The sequence below is a fragment of the Toxorhynchites rutilus genome, chromosome 3 (assembly GCF_029784135.1).
Source record: "Toxorhynchites rutilus septentrionalis strain SRP chromosome 3, ASM2978413v1, whole genome shotgun sequence".
Taxonomy (NCBI): domain Eukaryota; kingdom Metazoa; phylum Arthropoda; class Insecta; order Diptera; family Culicidae; genus Toxorhynchites; species Toxorhynchites rutilus.
Window position 1 is genome coordinate 3,815,063 of NC_073746.1, and position 17,682 is coordinate 3,832,744.

The 17,682-nt window shown below is 38.7% G+C and overlaps 1 protein-coding gene across 1 annotated transcript in view; it reads left to right on the top strand.

Moving 5' to 3' along the window:
* Positions 1 to 491: 491 nt before the first annotated feature.
* LOC129776812 (UDP-glucosyltransferase 2-like) overlaps positions 492 to 17,682 on the top strand; it is a 35,769-nt gene continuing 18,578 nt past the window's right edge. The window contains exon 1 of the mRNA XM_055782678.1: positions 492 to 1,635. Within this exon, the coding sequence (XP_055638653.1) occupies positions 573 to 1,635 (1,063 nt within the window). The 5' untranslated portion in view covers positions 492 to 572. The remainder of the gene's footprint in view (positions 1,636 to 17,682) is intronic.

Below are 17,682 nucleotides of genomic sequence, written 5' to 3' on the forward strand. Positions count from 1 at the left end.
AATAGTAAAAAGCGACCTTGGCGAGCGAAAGAGATTTTGCAAGACAGACTCCGCGAGAGTTGAGAGTGAGATCATCGCAGCTCGGTAACTCAGTCTCGAGCATGATCGATGCTGCCGAGCATCGACACTTTTGGGTGGTGAGATTTGTTGCGCTGGAAAATGTACGTGCTATGCTGTGTGAAGTGATGCCAGGATTATTGTTACGTTCATACGGAAACATACATGTACCATTAGTGAGTATTGTGACGGAAAATCAAAATCTATGGTCACACTTCCCTCGGCACAATGGCACACCCCTACCCGGTGCATGTGTGGCGCTCTGGAGGATATTTGGGTGCTCAGTTGGCCGGTGCGGTGGTGGCTGGTCGAAATGTTTTGTTTACCATTAGCTAAACCCACCCTTGGATGTAAATGATTCTATTATATAAAACCAAATCTCGAGCGGTACGCATCTTTTAGTCTCGATGAGGTGACTTCGCGGTGCGCAACAACATTTGAGGATTATCACAGCTTAGTATAAATTACGAACCCAAACCGCTAGCATCTTTCATGTCGTTTGCGGTGTTAGCAAAATGAACATTAAGGGGTTACTTTGTGCGTTGGTTGTGATGGTGGCGTTGGCGGGGCGCGAAAGTGAGTGCGCGAGGATTTTAGCGATTTTTCCTGCGCCCGCTAAAAGCCATCAGATAGTGTTTCGCGCGCTAGTCAAAGGGCTGCTGGCTCGAGGACATCATATCACTATGATGACCACCGATCCCTTCGAGACCAATAATCCAAACATAACTCAGATCAATTGGAACTATGCACACAAAATTGTGGAGGAAAATTTCGATGTGGCCAAAATGAGGCAGCAGAACTGTAACTCGTTGGATATCGCCACCCAGTTGCTGGTGGTGACGAAAAAATTCATCGAAGCCGAACTGAACCATCCGGAAGTGCAAGCGTTGATAAAGAACGCTAGTGATGAACATTTCGATGTGTTGTTAGTGGAATATTTTCAAATGACTCCGTTCTTCGCGTTCGCGGAACTGTTTAACATACCGATGATCGGAGTGACCTCGATCGATTCGATTGCAATGGCTCATGAAGTGGTTGGAAATGTGATGAATGTGGTTGCCCATCCGGAGATGAACCTTAAATTTTCTTCGAGTCCAAACTTCCTCCAGCGGATGGAGGCGGTAATCAACAAGATTTTCATCGATCATTATCTGATCCCGAGGGAGTTCGCCAAGTACGATAAAATTATAGAGCAGAATTTTGGCAGCAACATGACCAAATCCAAAGAACTGATGCATCGTATCGACTTCCTCATGACCAATGTGGAACCAGTGATGGGGTTTGTTCGACCGAATGTCCCACGCGCCATTCAACTGGGATTTCTTCACGTCGAACCGCCGAAGGCACTACCAGCTGATCTTCAGTCGTACCTGGATAACTCCCAACGTGGTGTAATCTACTTCAGCCTGGGCACGCTGATCCGTAGTGACTCGATTAACTTGAAAAATCTAAACATTTTTGTGGAAACGTTCAAATCGCTCAAGTATGACATCTTGTGGAAGTGTGACAGTGAAGTGGATCTGAACGGAACCAGCAACATTCGCGTTGCACGATGGCTGCCCCAGCAGGATCTACTCGGTGAGTGAGATATGTGATCGAGTAAGTGTTTTTACGGGTTGGTGCGTGCTTGGAGATCAATTCGTGCTTCTCAATTATTTGATTAGGCAGGCGCGAATGCAAGTTGAGTGCGCGTGTTTGACGCGAATTGGCAGAAATTATTTTTCTGCGGTGAAATATCAGAACAATATGGGCTCGAGAATATGAACACGTCATATGAGATGTTCATAGAACTAGGCGGCCACGAATGGTGTTGTTTAATTCCACAATGTTGACGGTTGATGACAAAGTGGAATACATGTCGGCGGAATTAGTTTTTTTGAAAACGTGTCGAATAATTTGTATTTTGTAAATTTGGATGTACGGAAAAAAAAAATCATTATCGAATTTCAAAAACCGACCATGTACAATGTGTTTATTGGCCCAAAAAATGACCTGTGCAAAGATTCAGCTCAATCGGACATGATTTAGGGGTGCCTCAAAGCGCCCAAAGTTTCGATTTTTTGATCCTCGGAAATCTTCCAAGGAAAGAGTAAAGGAATTTTGGAAAATCGAAAATTTGCCAAAATTGCCAAATGACTTCAAAAAGTCCCAAAAGGTCGAGTTTCGGGCAAAAATTTTTTTTCGAGATAACACCAAATCTCGACGTTTTATGAATATTCAAGTCATTTGGCATCGAATAAAAAAACTCGATTTCCCAGATTTTCGAGGATAAAAAACTTCAAAACTTCGAGAGTCCCAAAGGGTCAATTTTCGGCCAACATTTTTTTTTCGAGATGACACCAGATCTCGACGTTTTATGCATTTTAAGTCATTTGCCAATTTTGGCAAATTTTCGATTTTACAAATTTCCCCTCTTGGAAGATTTTCGAGGATCAAAAAATCAAAACACCCCTAAATTATATCCGATTGAGCTGAAACATTGAACAGATCATTATTTTGGACCAATCAACAAAATGTACATGGTCGGTTATTAAAATATGACAGGACCATTTTAATGTTGGTGCTAACGTTTTAGAATTGATTTCAAAATTTGATTTGATTGATTTACAACCTAATTAAATTTGGTGTAAGCAATAAATGTTAATGGAATTAGACATATCTCATCAGGTGAGGTGTTTTCGAAGAAAACAAAATAAGGAAATTGAAAATGTTTATATAAGCGTAATAATACAGAAAGTGTGTTGCGAAGTATTTATTGCATCAGTGCAAACACTTTTTCAGCGGGTGCTCCATCCTTCCGTTCAGCTTTTTAATCAGTTAATTGTACTAGAAATGTACTGTCGAATGGCTATCAAAATGGAATGTCAAAATGTTTCTCTGTAACACTCAACTAGGATTTTTTAGTGATTAGTCAAATTGTGCTGAATCAAGCGTGAACAAAATGTCAAAAAATCGTTTGAAAAATTCTATTGTATTGTATATAGTATATTTTCAGAGAAACACAATCCTTCTTTCATTAACAAATTAAGACACATTCACAAATTAAGATTTTAAGACACTTTTTATGTTAATTTTGACATATTTCACTCTTGAAGCAATACTGTCATCCACATAAGCAGGGAATAATAATTTAATTACAAAGAATTACTGAACGTATTTGAGAGATGTGTAATTCCAATGTAGGAATTTTTCTTTACATTATTTTATATACACTAATAATTTATTTATCATTATGCTGATCAAAAGAAACTTCATCCTGTGAGATACCGCTTTCCGACATCGGTACCGTGACGAGGTTACCAACTTGTGAAAATCACTGAAAGTATCATGAATTATTCCGCCTTACCAATGTATCTAATCAGTGTAAATAATAATCAACATCGGCAGATTTACTGAAGGACATTCGTTAGTCATTAAAAAGTCACAGGAGGGTTGTGTCCGAGACACGAACGCATAGTTGACGTTGATGTTGGATATGTTTGAAGAATTACATCGTTGAACTCTTTGATAATGATTTGGTGGCCTCCTGAAAGTATAAGATAATCACCAATACCGAACACAACTATCAATTTTTCTCGTCAGTAAAAACATGTTACTTTAATATAGAGAAAACATATTTGAAATGAAAAAGGTAATTTTCTTTTATAATTTTTACTTTCTGAGTGTTTATTCAACCCAATGCGAATTTGAATTGGACTAACAACACCTAATACTATGTGTAGAGCAATCACTTTTTCTAATATTTCTTCACTTTTCCAATTTTGCTCGCCTTTCCTTGGGTGAAAATGAACACTACTAAACAGACAGCTTAAATCAAACGATCCGTTTTCAAGTGGGAAGACACCTTGGTTTTTATTTATGAAAATTGAAATAAATCATTTCATATATCAAGTCATTTTTGACACAACTGCTGCCATGTACAATTTTACACTTACACTTTTGCTAATTTTTTTACTATACACGATCGGTCATTGACGTAAAATTTCACGAAGGAACCAACATTAAAGTTCCAAATTTAAATTTTATTTGCTGGAATTAATCGTATCACTCGCCTTAATTGCAATATAAAAATGCTCCCGAATTTCATGTATTTGCAATGTCAATTTCCCCCAGGCAGCTTGGTTTTTAGGCCTCAGTTAGGGACCCGCCGCATGTGTCGTCAATTTCGACCAATCAGAAGTGGGTATTTCCGTTAGGATAGGGATTGAGATTTTTCAATTGTTCATTAGTTAGTTTCATGACATATACTATTTTCTTCAATATAAAAAAATTTTGTGGAGTGCCGAAATCGATTGACGCAAAAATTTCTTGAATCCATCATGAAATGACTGAGCGTTTGAAATTGGACAATTTTCATGATGTACACATGATTTTCCTTTTTCAATTTGTACCCCAATATGTTCCCGAAAGACGTAATCCTACGTCAAAAAACCGGCGTGGACATCAACATAAATCGGAAGTGGATTTCGACCAAGCTTCCGACCTCTCGAGCATATCAATACATACTGCGAAATCATGAGCGTTTTACTTCCGTAGTTTTGTGAATATACCTTTGAATTGGGAATTCCGTTCACGGTCGATGGCTTTTTGTTTTTTTTCTGTTGGATCTCGGAGAAAGCCTCGGTTCACCTTGATGACGCCAGTTTACAAGTTTTCTTTTTTAAAGTGGGTATACATCATGAAACATTTCTCATAAACTTCTCACGTTTAAACTAAGATACGAGATTTTGTTAAATTCATTGTTGAGATTACAAGTGTAATTCAAAAATTTTGTAATAAATTATCTTTTTGGTTTTCTTCTTCGATTGATGAGAATAGTGTTGTTGAATTAAGGGAGGACCCGGTCTAGAAAATCTATAAAAAAACGAGTTTTTGTTTTTTGCATTTTTGGGAAGGTTATGCCCTCAGAAATGTTGTCTTGAAAGGATTTTTCGATATTTGAATTAATTAGAAAGTTACAACCAAAAGTATGAAATCACTTCAAGGGATATAGTATTGCTGTAAGAATTTCTAAACGCGTTTTTCTCGAAACCATGTTTATTCGACTGGTGATATCGATATCTCAGAATCTACTCGACCGATTTGACTGAAATTATCAACATGTAAAAATTAATTTTACCTAATGCATTACATAACCGTTTTTTGATATCTCATTTTTTCGATTTTTTATGAGCTTCTAAACTATTTATCATGAAAAATAATTGATTTTTAACAAAAATGGCCGCCATTTTGGCAATTTTTTGAATTTTCAAAAACCCCTATGTAACGCTTTACTCAATAAATGGATAATACATCTTCAAATATACAAACCAAAACAATAACCAAAATACCCGAACACTTCACTTTATTCCTAACATCCGAGAAAAAATCACGGAAATTCATTATTTTTTGACATTCCAGACAAAATAATTAATAATAATATTTTTATGAAAAAAAAAATTGAACTAACCGGTCATTAGTCAATCTCAGTTTACACCACAAAACATTTATGCATTTATGCGAATGTTCATGTTTATACCTCTTATTTTTATCATCAGGAAATCGACTTTAAATAATTCAACAAAACAATAAACAGTCATAAACAGTATGGTCGATTTACGTATTAGTGTTGATATGATATTTCTGTTTTCATATTGAACAAATGACCGCTCATTCGGCCTGTCGTGGAAGTATTTGATCAAGTGAGCCTATGATTCTTACACAGAACTGCCGTAAAAGGTCGTGCCAATGACTAGAATTCTCGCCCCCGACAAAAAGCCACTTGTTAATTTCCTGCTGATTGAAATTCTTGCTGAACGCCATTAGAAGTGAAAGAATGTATAATACCCTTTTACGTTACACAAGACATGCTAAAATGTCTATTATCTCTTCAATTTTCAAACCGATCTGTACATTAGTTGTGAAAGAATATGCTTACAAATTTTTGCGCCAGGTTTGAATCGGTGTAACAAATCAACGATAAATATATATTTTTATTTCTACATGTTACTCTCTCTTAATTATGTCAGACTAGCCAGAAGGGTTAATCCTATCAAAGCCCTCGATCCCTGGTCTAAGCCACGGGGACCATTGAGGGTGGGCTTTCAACTGCCTCTTTTAACTCGGCTAGCTCGAGCTTGACACTCGGAGGCTCAAGATCGGCTCACACTCTTTTTGGGCACAAATCAAGGATTCAGTTCACAAGTAAAAACACAGATAGATTCCTTTTTTTTCGTTTATTCAACTTACATTTGTGTGTATGTCAGTGTGATGTGGCCGGCCGGATGTTGTCGAGCGAAACCTGTGCGCCGCGAGCTTTGCCGTACCTCGAAGAGTTCCACGGCTTTTATGGCGTTTTCGCCCGACAACAGGTTTATGTGTTCGGTGTGAGTATATGCGTGTGTAATTATATTTATAGCTAACTTAAATCCTAGTTCATTTGAAATTTCCTATACTCTAATTTATTTAATTCTATATCTAACTTATATAATTGAAGAACTAATTTCTAAACGGTAACAACATAATTTCCAGATTTTCGAAAACTATGAATGAGTTTTAGATTACAAATTTTATCAGACTCATCAATAACACTTCTCTCATCACTCACAAAGCTGCATCAATTCCTCACACTCCTTCACTTCTATCCTTCTTCTGATCATACTCACGGTCACTTCTCGGCTACACTGCTTTTGTAATCTCTTCTATATAATTGAAATTTACAACGTTTCAAAGTAATGTCACAATATAGTGACGATGAGCATCCCGGTTGAACCCTCAAATGGAACGATCGTCCATCGTTTCGGCATCGAAAATCCTCCACCAAATTACCTTCTAACACCCCACGCGAAGATATAAATTATATGATAATAATTTCCTGAAATTATATGTAACAATTATTGTCTTAACTGGACATACGCGACGATCCAAAACGTTCACTTACCCGGTTTTGGGTCAATTGCTGTATCTGTTCTCCCTTCAGTTCAATTTTTCAAAGTTAACCGATGGTCCGGAAAATCATTTTTTTCCCTTTTTTCCACTACAAAAAATCATAACTTTTGATCTACTGGACCGATTCAGATGATCGATATATCAAATTAAAGCCAATTAGCTTGTGCGATAAAATATGACACTCAGAATAAAAATGGATTTTGTTTGCGTAATTATTGATTATATTTCTTTTTTATAGCTCACATCGTTTCGGGACCAAGGGCGCCATATTTTTTAATATTTTTTTTATGGAAAGCTGTAGTCCCCATGGCCTAGTGGTAAGCGTTGCGCTTGCCAAGATGGAGACTTCGGGTTCGCTTCCCGTTCGGATCAGAAATTCTATCGTCATAGATCGTTTTTTTGGCTTGCACTGGTAAAGGGGTAAACTGTAGCATGGCAGCGAAAATGGTCACGTCAAATTTCAATAACCGACCATATACATTTTGTTTATTGGCCTAAAAAAATGACCTGTGCAAAGTTTCAGCTCAATCGGACATGATTTAGGGGTGCCTCAAAGCGCTCAAAGTTTTGATTTTTTGATCATTGAAAATCTTCCAAGGCGGGAGTGAAGTCAATTTGGAAAATCGATTTTTTTTTCGTTGCCAATGACTTAAAAATGCATGAAACGTCGAGATCTGATGTTATCTCGAAAAAAAATTTTTGGCCGAAAATCGACCTTTTGGGTTGGGCCTGAGAGGCAATTAAGGTATGTACAAAAAATGATTATCAAATTTATAGAACCGACCATGTACATTTTGGTTATTGGCCTAAAAAAATGATTTGTGCAAAATTTCAGCTCAATCGGACATGATTTAGGGGTGGCTCAAAGCTCTCAAAATTTTTATTTTTTGATCCTTGAAAATCTCTGACTTAATGACTTAAAAATGCATTAAACGTCGAGATCTGGTGTTGTCTCGAAACAAATTTTTTGACCGACAATCGAATTTTTGGGACTTTGGGACCTGAGTGGCCAAAAAATTAAAACTTTGAGTGCTTTGAGACACCTCTAAATCATGTCCGATTGAGCTGAAAATTTGCACAGATAATTTTTTGGGCCAATAAACAAAATGTACATGGACGGTTCTTTGAATTCGATAATTTTTTTTCCATACCTTCATTGCTTCTCAGGCTAAGTCCCAAAAGTTCGATTTTTGGCCAAAAATTATTATTCGAGATAACACCAGATCTCGACGTTTAGCGTGTGGTGGGATGAGCATTGGGCATTTCCAGTCCCCAAGAAAAGCCACAAAAACCCGGAAAAAGCTCCTCTAAGCGAATTGACGTCGCTATAAGCGTCTTTGCTCAGTCCTGGTGGTACTCGGGACGTGAAGCAGCAGTATCACGATGGTTCTCCTGCGAGATTGTGGGGTTGTTCGCAGGCCTTGCAAGCCACACCACTAAAACACCAAGCAATGAACGATACACAAGAAGATTTCAACCGGACTAATCAACACAGACCCAGGCGACGAAAACGGACTAACGATTGGAAACTCGGGACGTGGAATTGTCGATCTCTCAATTTAATCGGAAGTACTCGTGTGCTTTCCGAACTATGAAAAACCGCAAGTTTGACATCGTAGCGCTGCAGGAAGTGTGTTGGAGAGGATCTACAGTACGAGCATTTCGAGATGGTCATACCATCTATCAGAGCTGCGGCAACACTAACGAGCTAGGTACAGCTTTCATCGTGATGGGCAATATGCAGAAGCGAGTGATTGGTTGGTGGCCAATCAACCCAAGAATGTGCAGATTGAGGAATAAGGGCCAATTCTTCAACATCAGCATCATAACCGTGCACGGATCTCAACTTGTAAGTCCCGATGATGACAAAGACGAATTCTACGCGCAGCTGGAACGCGAATACGAACGCTGCCCAAAACATGACATCAAGATCATCATCGATGATCGGTAAAAAGGAGGAGTTCAAACCTGTAATTGGTATGTACAGTGCACACCAGTCAGCGTCGCCAGGAAGAGGAGGAGTGTGAAGAACTCGGACAGCTGCACCGTTCTCATGAGACGCGAAAGTTCTACCAGAAATTCAATGCATCCCTAAAAGGCTTCGTGCTGCGAGCAGAAATGTGTCGGAGTAAGGATGGGAGTATACTGACGAACGAACGTGTTGTGACCGGAAGGTGGAGGCAGCACTTCGATGAACACCTGAATGGCGTAAGCGCAGAGGACCAAAATGACGATGGAAGCAATTACATTGGTACAGTTAATAATCAAGATGTACCACCCCCAATGATAGGTGAAGTAAGGAATGCTATTAAACAGTTGAATAACAACAAATCAACTGGCAAAGATGGCATCGGAGCGGAACTTATCAAGATGGGCCCGGAAAAATTGGTTAGTTACCTGCATCGGCTGATTGTCAGAATTTGGGAAACAGAACAACTACCGCAGGAGTGGAAAGATGGGATTATTTGCCCTATCTTCAAGAAAGGGGACAAACTAGACTGTGAAAAGTTTCGTGCAATCACCATCCTGAATACCGCCTACAAAGTGCTTTCCCAAATCATCTTCCGTCGTCTATCGCCACTGACAAACAGATTCGTGGAAGGTTATCAGGCCAGCTTCATCGAAGGTCGGTCTACTACTGACCAAATCTTAACCTTGCGGCAGATCCTCCAGAAATGCCGTGAGTACAGAGTTTGAGACGGTAGCTGAACATTACACCAGACTTAAGCAGAAAGCAGAGAAAATTGGACTGAAAATCAATGCGTCTAAAACCTAATACATACTGGCTTTCGGATCCGAGCACGACAGGACCCGAATAGATAGTAGTAATATGATCGACGGCGATGAGTTCGAGGTAGTGGACCAATTTGTCTACCTTGGCTCAATGGGAACGTCTGACAATGATACAAGCCGCGAGATCCGGAGACGCATCATCAATGGGAGTCGTACCTACTTTGGTCTCCACAAACACTTAAGGTCAAACAGACTTAGCAGTCGTGCGAAATGTTCCCTGTACAAAGCGCTCATAAGACCGACGGGTGTTAAGAGCCATCTTCGGCAGTGTACAGGATGACGGCGTATGGAGGCGAAGGATGAACCACGAGCTCATGCGACTCACTGACGAACCCAGTATCAATAAAGTGATCAAAGCTGGAAGGATACGCTGGGCAGGACATGTTGCAATAATGTCGAACAACTATCTTGCAAAAATGGTGTTCATCAGTAATCCGGCTGGTATGAGGCGAAGCGGAGCATGACATGGTGAGTACGGGATGCCCGCGGAATTGGAGAGAGATAGCCACGAACAGAGTTAATCGGAGAAAAATTGTGAATCAGGCCATGTTGTGAAGACGTTAAGCCAAAATAAATAAAAATAAAAATGGAAAGCTGAGGATTTTTCACATAACATATCTCGAAACCGGGGAGGCGTTTTTTGTCTTTTTTAAGTTATGATATTTCAAGGTTAACATGTTTTCAGTTTTCGTTCAATTTTTCTTTACGACTAGACTGGATGTATTTGATTATAATCCTATTAATTGGCCAAATGAATAGGCTTTAATTTGATATGTCGATCATCTGAATCGGTCCAGTAGTTCAAAAGTAATAAATTTTTGAAAAAAGTCATTTTTGGGAAAAAAAGGGAAAAATGAATATTTTTTGGATCATCGGGTAACGTCTAGATCTACTGTCATCTCGATTTTTTTTTTTGTTGAAAATCGACACTCTGGGACGTTTTTTCGGAATACGAGGCAAAACGTATGGTTTAGGGTGCCAATGAAAATCGTTATATCAATTTTTCAATCGGGGCTCCTTGCGAAATGTTGATTTGCACGATAAAATACCCTCTGCAAAATATTGGCTCATACGGACCTCATTTACTATTGTCGCAGATCTCAAAACTTAAGTTTTCTGAAAATCGAAAAATCACCCATGGAAATTTCGTCAAAAATCGACTTTTCAGACAAAAACGACTGAGTGCCGAAAAGTCAATTTTAGAACCATTTTTTTTTCGAGATTACAGTAAATCTCGACGTTTCATGCAATTTGAAGACATTTGACATCAACATTTTTTTTTTCGAAAACCTACATCGTACATGTTTGTGTCCACACTCCCATTAGTAACGAAAACCTCGGTTTTTATACAAAGCTGCTAATTGTTGGCGTAGTCTAATAGAACATCTAGCCTGCAAGCTGCACAAAAACCACCTTCTCATACGATTCGTTGTGAAAGGGTGAAAATCCTTCATCGGTATCTTGTTGTACAGTTTCACTGTGCTGGACACTAGTTTGGTTAGAGTTGTATTTTTGACGAGCACCGGAGAGCCCTGGGATAGCGAAAATCGGGCGCGGTCGAACGATTTTACGAATTTACGAAGTACAATATCCGTTTTTCTCTCGGCTTCCATCTCATACCATTTTTGGAAAACAAAATGAATTATTGACCACCACCACCACCACGAAGTGATTTCAAAGCTCATAAACTGACCACTAAGGGCTCTGCCAAGAAATAGGCAACGTTATCGGGTTCAACGTATTTGGAGCTTCAAACTTGTTCTCTGTAAAAACATAAGAATAACTTCCAAGACCAATATTACACTGGTGGAAATATATATAACGCCATCCCTGTTATAGTGCTTTTTTGCAAATCATTTGGTTCCGGTTGAGCAACTGAATTAAAGGGCTATGCATAAAGTGTTGGTTTATTTCGTTATTTTGAGGTGGAAATAAATATAACACCACTTTGAAAATAAGTATTTATTTACATTATTTCCAGTCTAAAATCGAAACAAATGTAATTAGTAGTGTGTTGCTTCGCCTTTCTTCACAATAACCTCTTGCAGCCTCCTTGGCATAGACTGAATGAGGGATTTTACCGTGTTCGGAGTAATTTTAGCCCACTCGTTGATGATAGTTTTTTTTCAGTTGTCCAGCAGTTTCAAATTTCTTGCCCTGTGCAAACACATTTGCTGACAAATTCCCCAAGCATTCTCAATGGGATTTAAGTCCGGACTACACGGTGGCCAATCAAGAACAGGAATGTTATGGGCCGTTAGAAAGTTTTTGGTGTTACTTGCTGCATGACATGAAGCGTTATCTTGCTGAAAAATAGCATTTTCGTCCATAACGTCTTCCATAAGAGGAATCAAAACCTCCTCCAGCAGTTCGCAGTACTTCTCGAAATTCATTCTTGTTGATATGAAGCAGGGTGGAGTTTTCCCAGCGTCACTGATGCCTGCCCAAACCATTACGGTTCCTCCTCCGAAGTTGTGAGATTCTCTTGTTTGTTTTTTCTTCCGTTTATCTTGCCAACAGTCAGCAGAACCATCAGTACCGTCTAAATTCAACTGTTTCTCATTGCTGAAAACCACTCTAGACCACTCTTCATCCCAGTATTGGAATTTCTCGGCGAAATTCAGTCGTGCCTTCTTATGCCGAGGAAGTATTCGCGGTACAGGTACGTATTTCCTGTACGAAAGGTTCGCGGAGCTTAGAACTTGACGGATACGACGACTGGTTACTGGAATATTCATTTCAGCTTTTATTTTTGCTGTTGAAAGTTTAGACTCAACAGCGAGGCGCTTGGTATGTCGTTTGTCCCTATTTGTTAAGCGGGGACGTCGTCCGGGGCGCTTCTTTGTGGCGTACTGAGCACCCAACCGGATATAGATTGTCACGGCATCTCTGCTCCTTCCAATTCTACGCGCTATCTCGCGGAGAGAAAATCCTTCCTCCTTCGAAACATCGATTTTACCCCGCTCCTTCTCCGTCAAAATCGCTCCCTTCGGCATGGTCCTTGAAAATTGGGAATATATAGTACTTAAAATGTGTCTATGCTTTTTTCAATTTGCTAACAACCTTTAATTGACTTGACTCCCAGTTATTTTCGAATTACACTAACGTTAAGCGTAAGTAAACGAGCTAAGCTAAGTAAACGACATGGTGGCGTTTTAAATATTTCCATCTCAAAATACACAAAACAAGTGCTCTTTGCTCACACACACACACACAGTTAAAGCTCAAAAGGTTTCCATTATTTGGCTTTGTGTACTAGTGTGCGTACAATAATAAACCTACGGAATTGACAGTTACACTGATGCAAAAGCTAACATCAAAAATGATTGTGACGTTATATATATTTCCACCAGTGTATAACATATTGAGGCGAAAAAGTTTTGCCTGAAACGTAAGTGCCTTTGAAGAATATATATTCATTCAACGTGGTTACGGATCGAAAAATTTGTTGAGTCGGTCAATGAATGATTGTACATTTGCCCAAGATAAGAAGGAGACAATGTATCGCTGTAAAAATGCAGCATTGACCCGAACACTCGGAAATGAACTCTCAAAGCAATAACATTTTCTCACGTAACTTTGCGGCAAAGTTTCCACATAGCTCGAATCACCAAAGGGTAGCCGATCTGTGGCCAATATGGTCCAGTGGTTTTAACCTTTCCATTCACGCCGTCTGCGTTTACAAGACGTGAGTGCGCTACAGTCGTAAAGCATATTCAACTTCGCTCCAGTAACTTTTTACAACGCGGAATAATTTCGGGTTTGGCGAAAATCTCTCCGTGAAATCAAACAATCAATCATAGAAAATTCAATATCTGCCTACAAATAGCCTGTGCAATTGGTAGTAAATCCTAGACAAAATTTGCACAAACAGTTATTAGAGCTATTATTATTGTTAATCTATGTTTTATTATGACGAGCGATGACAGTAACTGAGGCTTAAAATGCATGTTAATACATGCATTTGTCTTTGCTTCCACTCGAATCATAATAACTAGTCCATTGAGATAATTTATTAAAGTCAAAACGCTCGATGGGCTGGATGGGCTCGAGGTATGGGAACCAACCTCATGGTTAATTTCACACCTTTACGCTGCATGAGTCAAGCCGAAATATGTTACTATGCTTCATGTTTCTTGGTAGTGCAATGAATTCTTGTTTGGTGGCGATCAGTTGTATAAATTTGTATCGAAAATGACCATGGCATTAATGAATTTTATCGGAAAACGAAACAATTAATATGGAACACTGATATACTGATATCTAATATGAGTATGAAGCAGTAAATTGATTTCATATCGAATTAAAAAAAACGATTTCTCCATCAATCTTTCTGTCTGATAAAATGTATGATTTGTGTTGTTTTGATTTGAATCTGTCAGATAACATCTCACCTTCCCGCGAGAGCTTGTCTGCGTGAGCATTACATCTATTGGCTTATTTGTGGGTCACTGATTTAATTCTGCAAACATTTTAATATCGCCTAGAGCAATGCTCTCACTCAAGGGCAAGATCGAGCGGTGTTTTCGCATCTTTTCGCGAGGGTCCAAATATGTAACATAAATATTCGCTGGGAATGGTCATAACCGTGAATGGTGTGATCATCACGCTAGGTGATTCCCATGGACCGCTAATTCTTCATCTGCATTGTCTGTTGACCATTTTCGCTCGCTTTGTGTCATAATGTTGGGCTTTTTTTTCGCCGGTGTTGCATAAAATTACAATCTGCTTATATGGGATCAACCGCGCATAGTTGTGATCAAAATAAGCTCAACTCTGCTTTAAAAATGTCACCGGATGTTGAATTGTTTAAAGGCACAAAGGCATTGTAAAGATGGCAGCACGTGCCGGATCATGCCGGCTGAAGGATTGTTCTCTCGCGATTTGTTTATGTTGGATTCCAGCATTATTCGTTATCAATGCTAAGATGAAATTCTGATGCCAAATTACGTGCGTAATTTGTATTTTGACAGTGAATTTCAACAATAGTTGCAAGTCACTGTGACAAGTGAGCTTCAACCTTTCAATCACTTATATAACCAACAGATTTTGAGATCTTTTAACAAGTTTTCATATGCCACATAGTTTTTCATTGTTGATATATCAATATTTTGTTGACAAATAATCGTCAAAATTTTCTTCCGCTCAGAGGTTTCCTTCCATAAGTGCCCTACCCACAGTTCAAATAATTTGTTAGTAGTATGCAGCGCTTGACAATGTCAGGTGTAATAAAAATTCATGCAGCATCCATGTGAACAGCTTAAGCGCCGTGTCGATGTTCAAAATGATGACATTAAATCCATCCATATTCACCATTCGAATGGAGATTTCTCACGTGAAGGTGCTACGGATGTGTCTCCGCGAAATGGTTTTATGGGCGTCATTCGCACCATTAGCTTTTATTTTGAAGGTTTGGGTCATGGGCAATGACTATGGCTTCCACATTTGGATTTACGCATGAATGATTCAAAACGGAAATATTTATTAATGTCAATACAAACCAAAAACCCGTCGCCGGAAGATTGACGAATTAAAATGATAGGACTTTGTTTGATTGAATTCGCCCACATGGTACAATGATAGCCTAATTCGATCTGGCAGTGCTATTAGATGGATTCTCTAAACTTTTGATTACACGTTGCGTGCTGAGATTACTTTACCTTTGTTGAAGACAGTGATTATGTAGCATCCGGTTCAGCGATATGATATGGCGGAAAATCAACAGTTGTATAATGTAGCGTGTGTCAACAAGCTAAAGATTGTCGTGGGTTACTTCAGATATGATTGAGTAGGAAGGGCAGCTTCCATTATTTATTGTAGAAAATTCTAACAATGTTATTCGGAAATTAGTTCGGTTAGTGCCCCATCATTATGACAGTGTGTTCCACTAATTGTAAATGCTTGGGATATTTTTCTTAATGCTGAAAAGCGCTGATAATGACATCCGCCAGATTTGTTGACAACAAAAAAAAAATCCGGTCATTCTTACGCCATATATGTACAAGATACGATGAAAAGTACGAATATTGATAGGCTGTTTTAATAATTTCTTGTTCGTATTTAATCCTTTGCGGCACTGAGAAACCACAGGGTGTTGTGTTGAAGTTCTGAACCATCAAGAAATGCTGGATCATTCGGACACGGAACATTCTGAGTACTACACAGTACTACGCAAATCTTTTTCAACATCTCACCGCTCAACTTAAAGCTTTAGGATAAGCAAACAAATCTGATTCGTTCAACGATTTTATCGAGAACCTAATCGAGAGTGGATTTTCACACTTCTTCGAGTTATAAACAAGACAAGAAATAAACTGGGTGTTAAAAGAGTTCTGAGATTGGAAAATGCAGCCTCTTATCACGAAATTGGTATCTGAGATGCAGATACAACGGCTACATTATATCAACTTTTTTTCGTTGTTCAATTGATTTGGCTCAACTGAATGAGGAACCATATCTTTTTTCTGTATTATAGTGACTTTCAACACTTTTGGCTGGTTCGTCACTTTTACCTTCCATTTCGGAAGAATGTCGGGAGTGACAATTGAACTCGTGACCTTCAGCGTGAGAGGTATGGATGTTACCACTACGACAGATCGCCCCCACAGGAACAATATGTTATAACTAGTAACTAATGACGACACAGACAGTAGTTTGGCCGGATACCGGATACTGGATATCCGGCAAGCTTCGAGTCCGGATGGTGGAATAATCTGTAGCCGGATATTTTGGTCCCGAGACCATGAAAACTATAACAGATACAGTAAAAAAACAAAATTCAAATTTTCTCCAAATGTAGCATCCAAAAACACCTGGTTGATATATCGATCATCTGAATCGGTTCAGAAGTTCAGAAGTTATGAATATTTGAAAAAAGGAATTTTTGGAAATAATGAGAAAAAATGATTTATTGGATCATCGGACCAAATGGATTAAAAATATTGATTCCCACGAAATATCAGCTCAAACGGACTTTATTTACTATTGTCGCGCAGCCGTCAAAGTTTTAGGTTTTTGAAAACCAAAAAATCATCCAAGGAGGAAGTAAAGAAAATCAGGGTTTTTATGAAAACATTTTTTATACCAAATGTCCAAATGTCTTCAAATTGCATGATTGCTCCTCGAGATCTACTGATCTTGAATTTGTTTTCGTCAAAAATCGACACTCTGGGACTTCGGAATACGAGGCAAAACGTATGGTTTAGAGTGTCAATGAAAATTGTCGTATCCATTTTTCATACGGGACGTCCTGATAACGTCCATAACGTCCATAGGCACGATAAAATACCCTATGCAAAATATTAGCTCATTCGGACTTTACTATTGTCGCAGATGTCAAATTTTAAGTTTTTCGAGAACAATCACCCAAGGGGCGGGGGTACATGAAATCAGGGGTTTAAAAAAAAAAAATATGCCAAATGTCTCAGAATCAAAAATATCAAAAATTAACTTTTTTTTCTTGGCTTTTGCCTTAAAAGTCGATTTTTGACGACACAAATCCGAATTCGTGGAAATCAACATTTTTAACACTAGATTTACCAGACCAGTCATTTTGACTGGTTGTGCAATTTCAATTAAAAATTCCTACTACATATAATATTTGTTTTACGAAAGTAGAGAATACATTGTATGAACTTAATGTTACTTTACATACATTAGTAACAAAAATGTTTTTTGTTGTGGACATTTATACCAGTACCAGTCAAAATGACTGGTGCATGTTCCTATGAAGAAATGTATGATTTCAGGAGAATCATGAGACCGTTGCAGTATATGTAGCGCCCATGTGTCTTCTTGAGGTGTTGCTGGTAGATTACCAGTTCAAGGTGCTTTCAAAAATGTCAAAATGTCGGGCCAACAGCACATGCTAAAACAAACATTATGAACGAGAATCTAAAAAGTGCG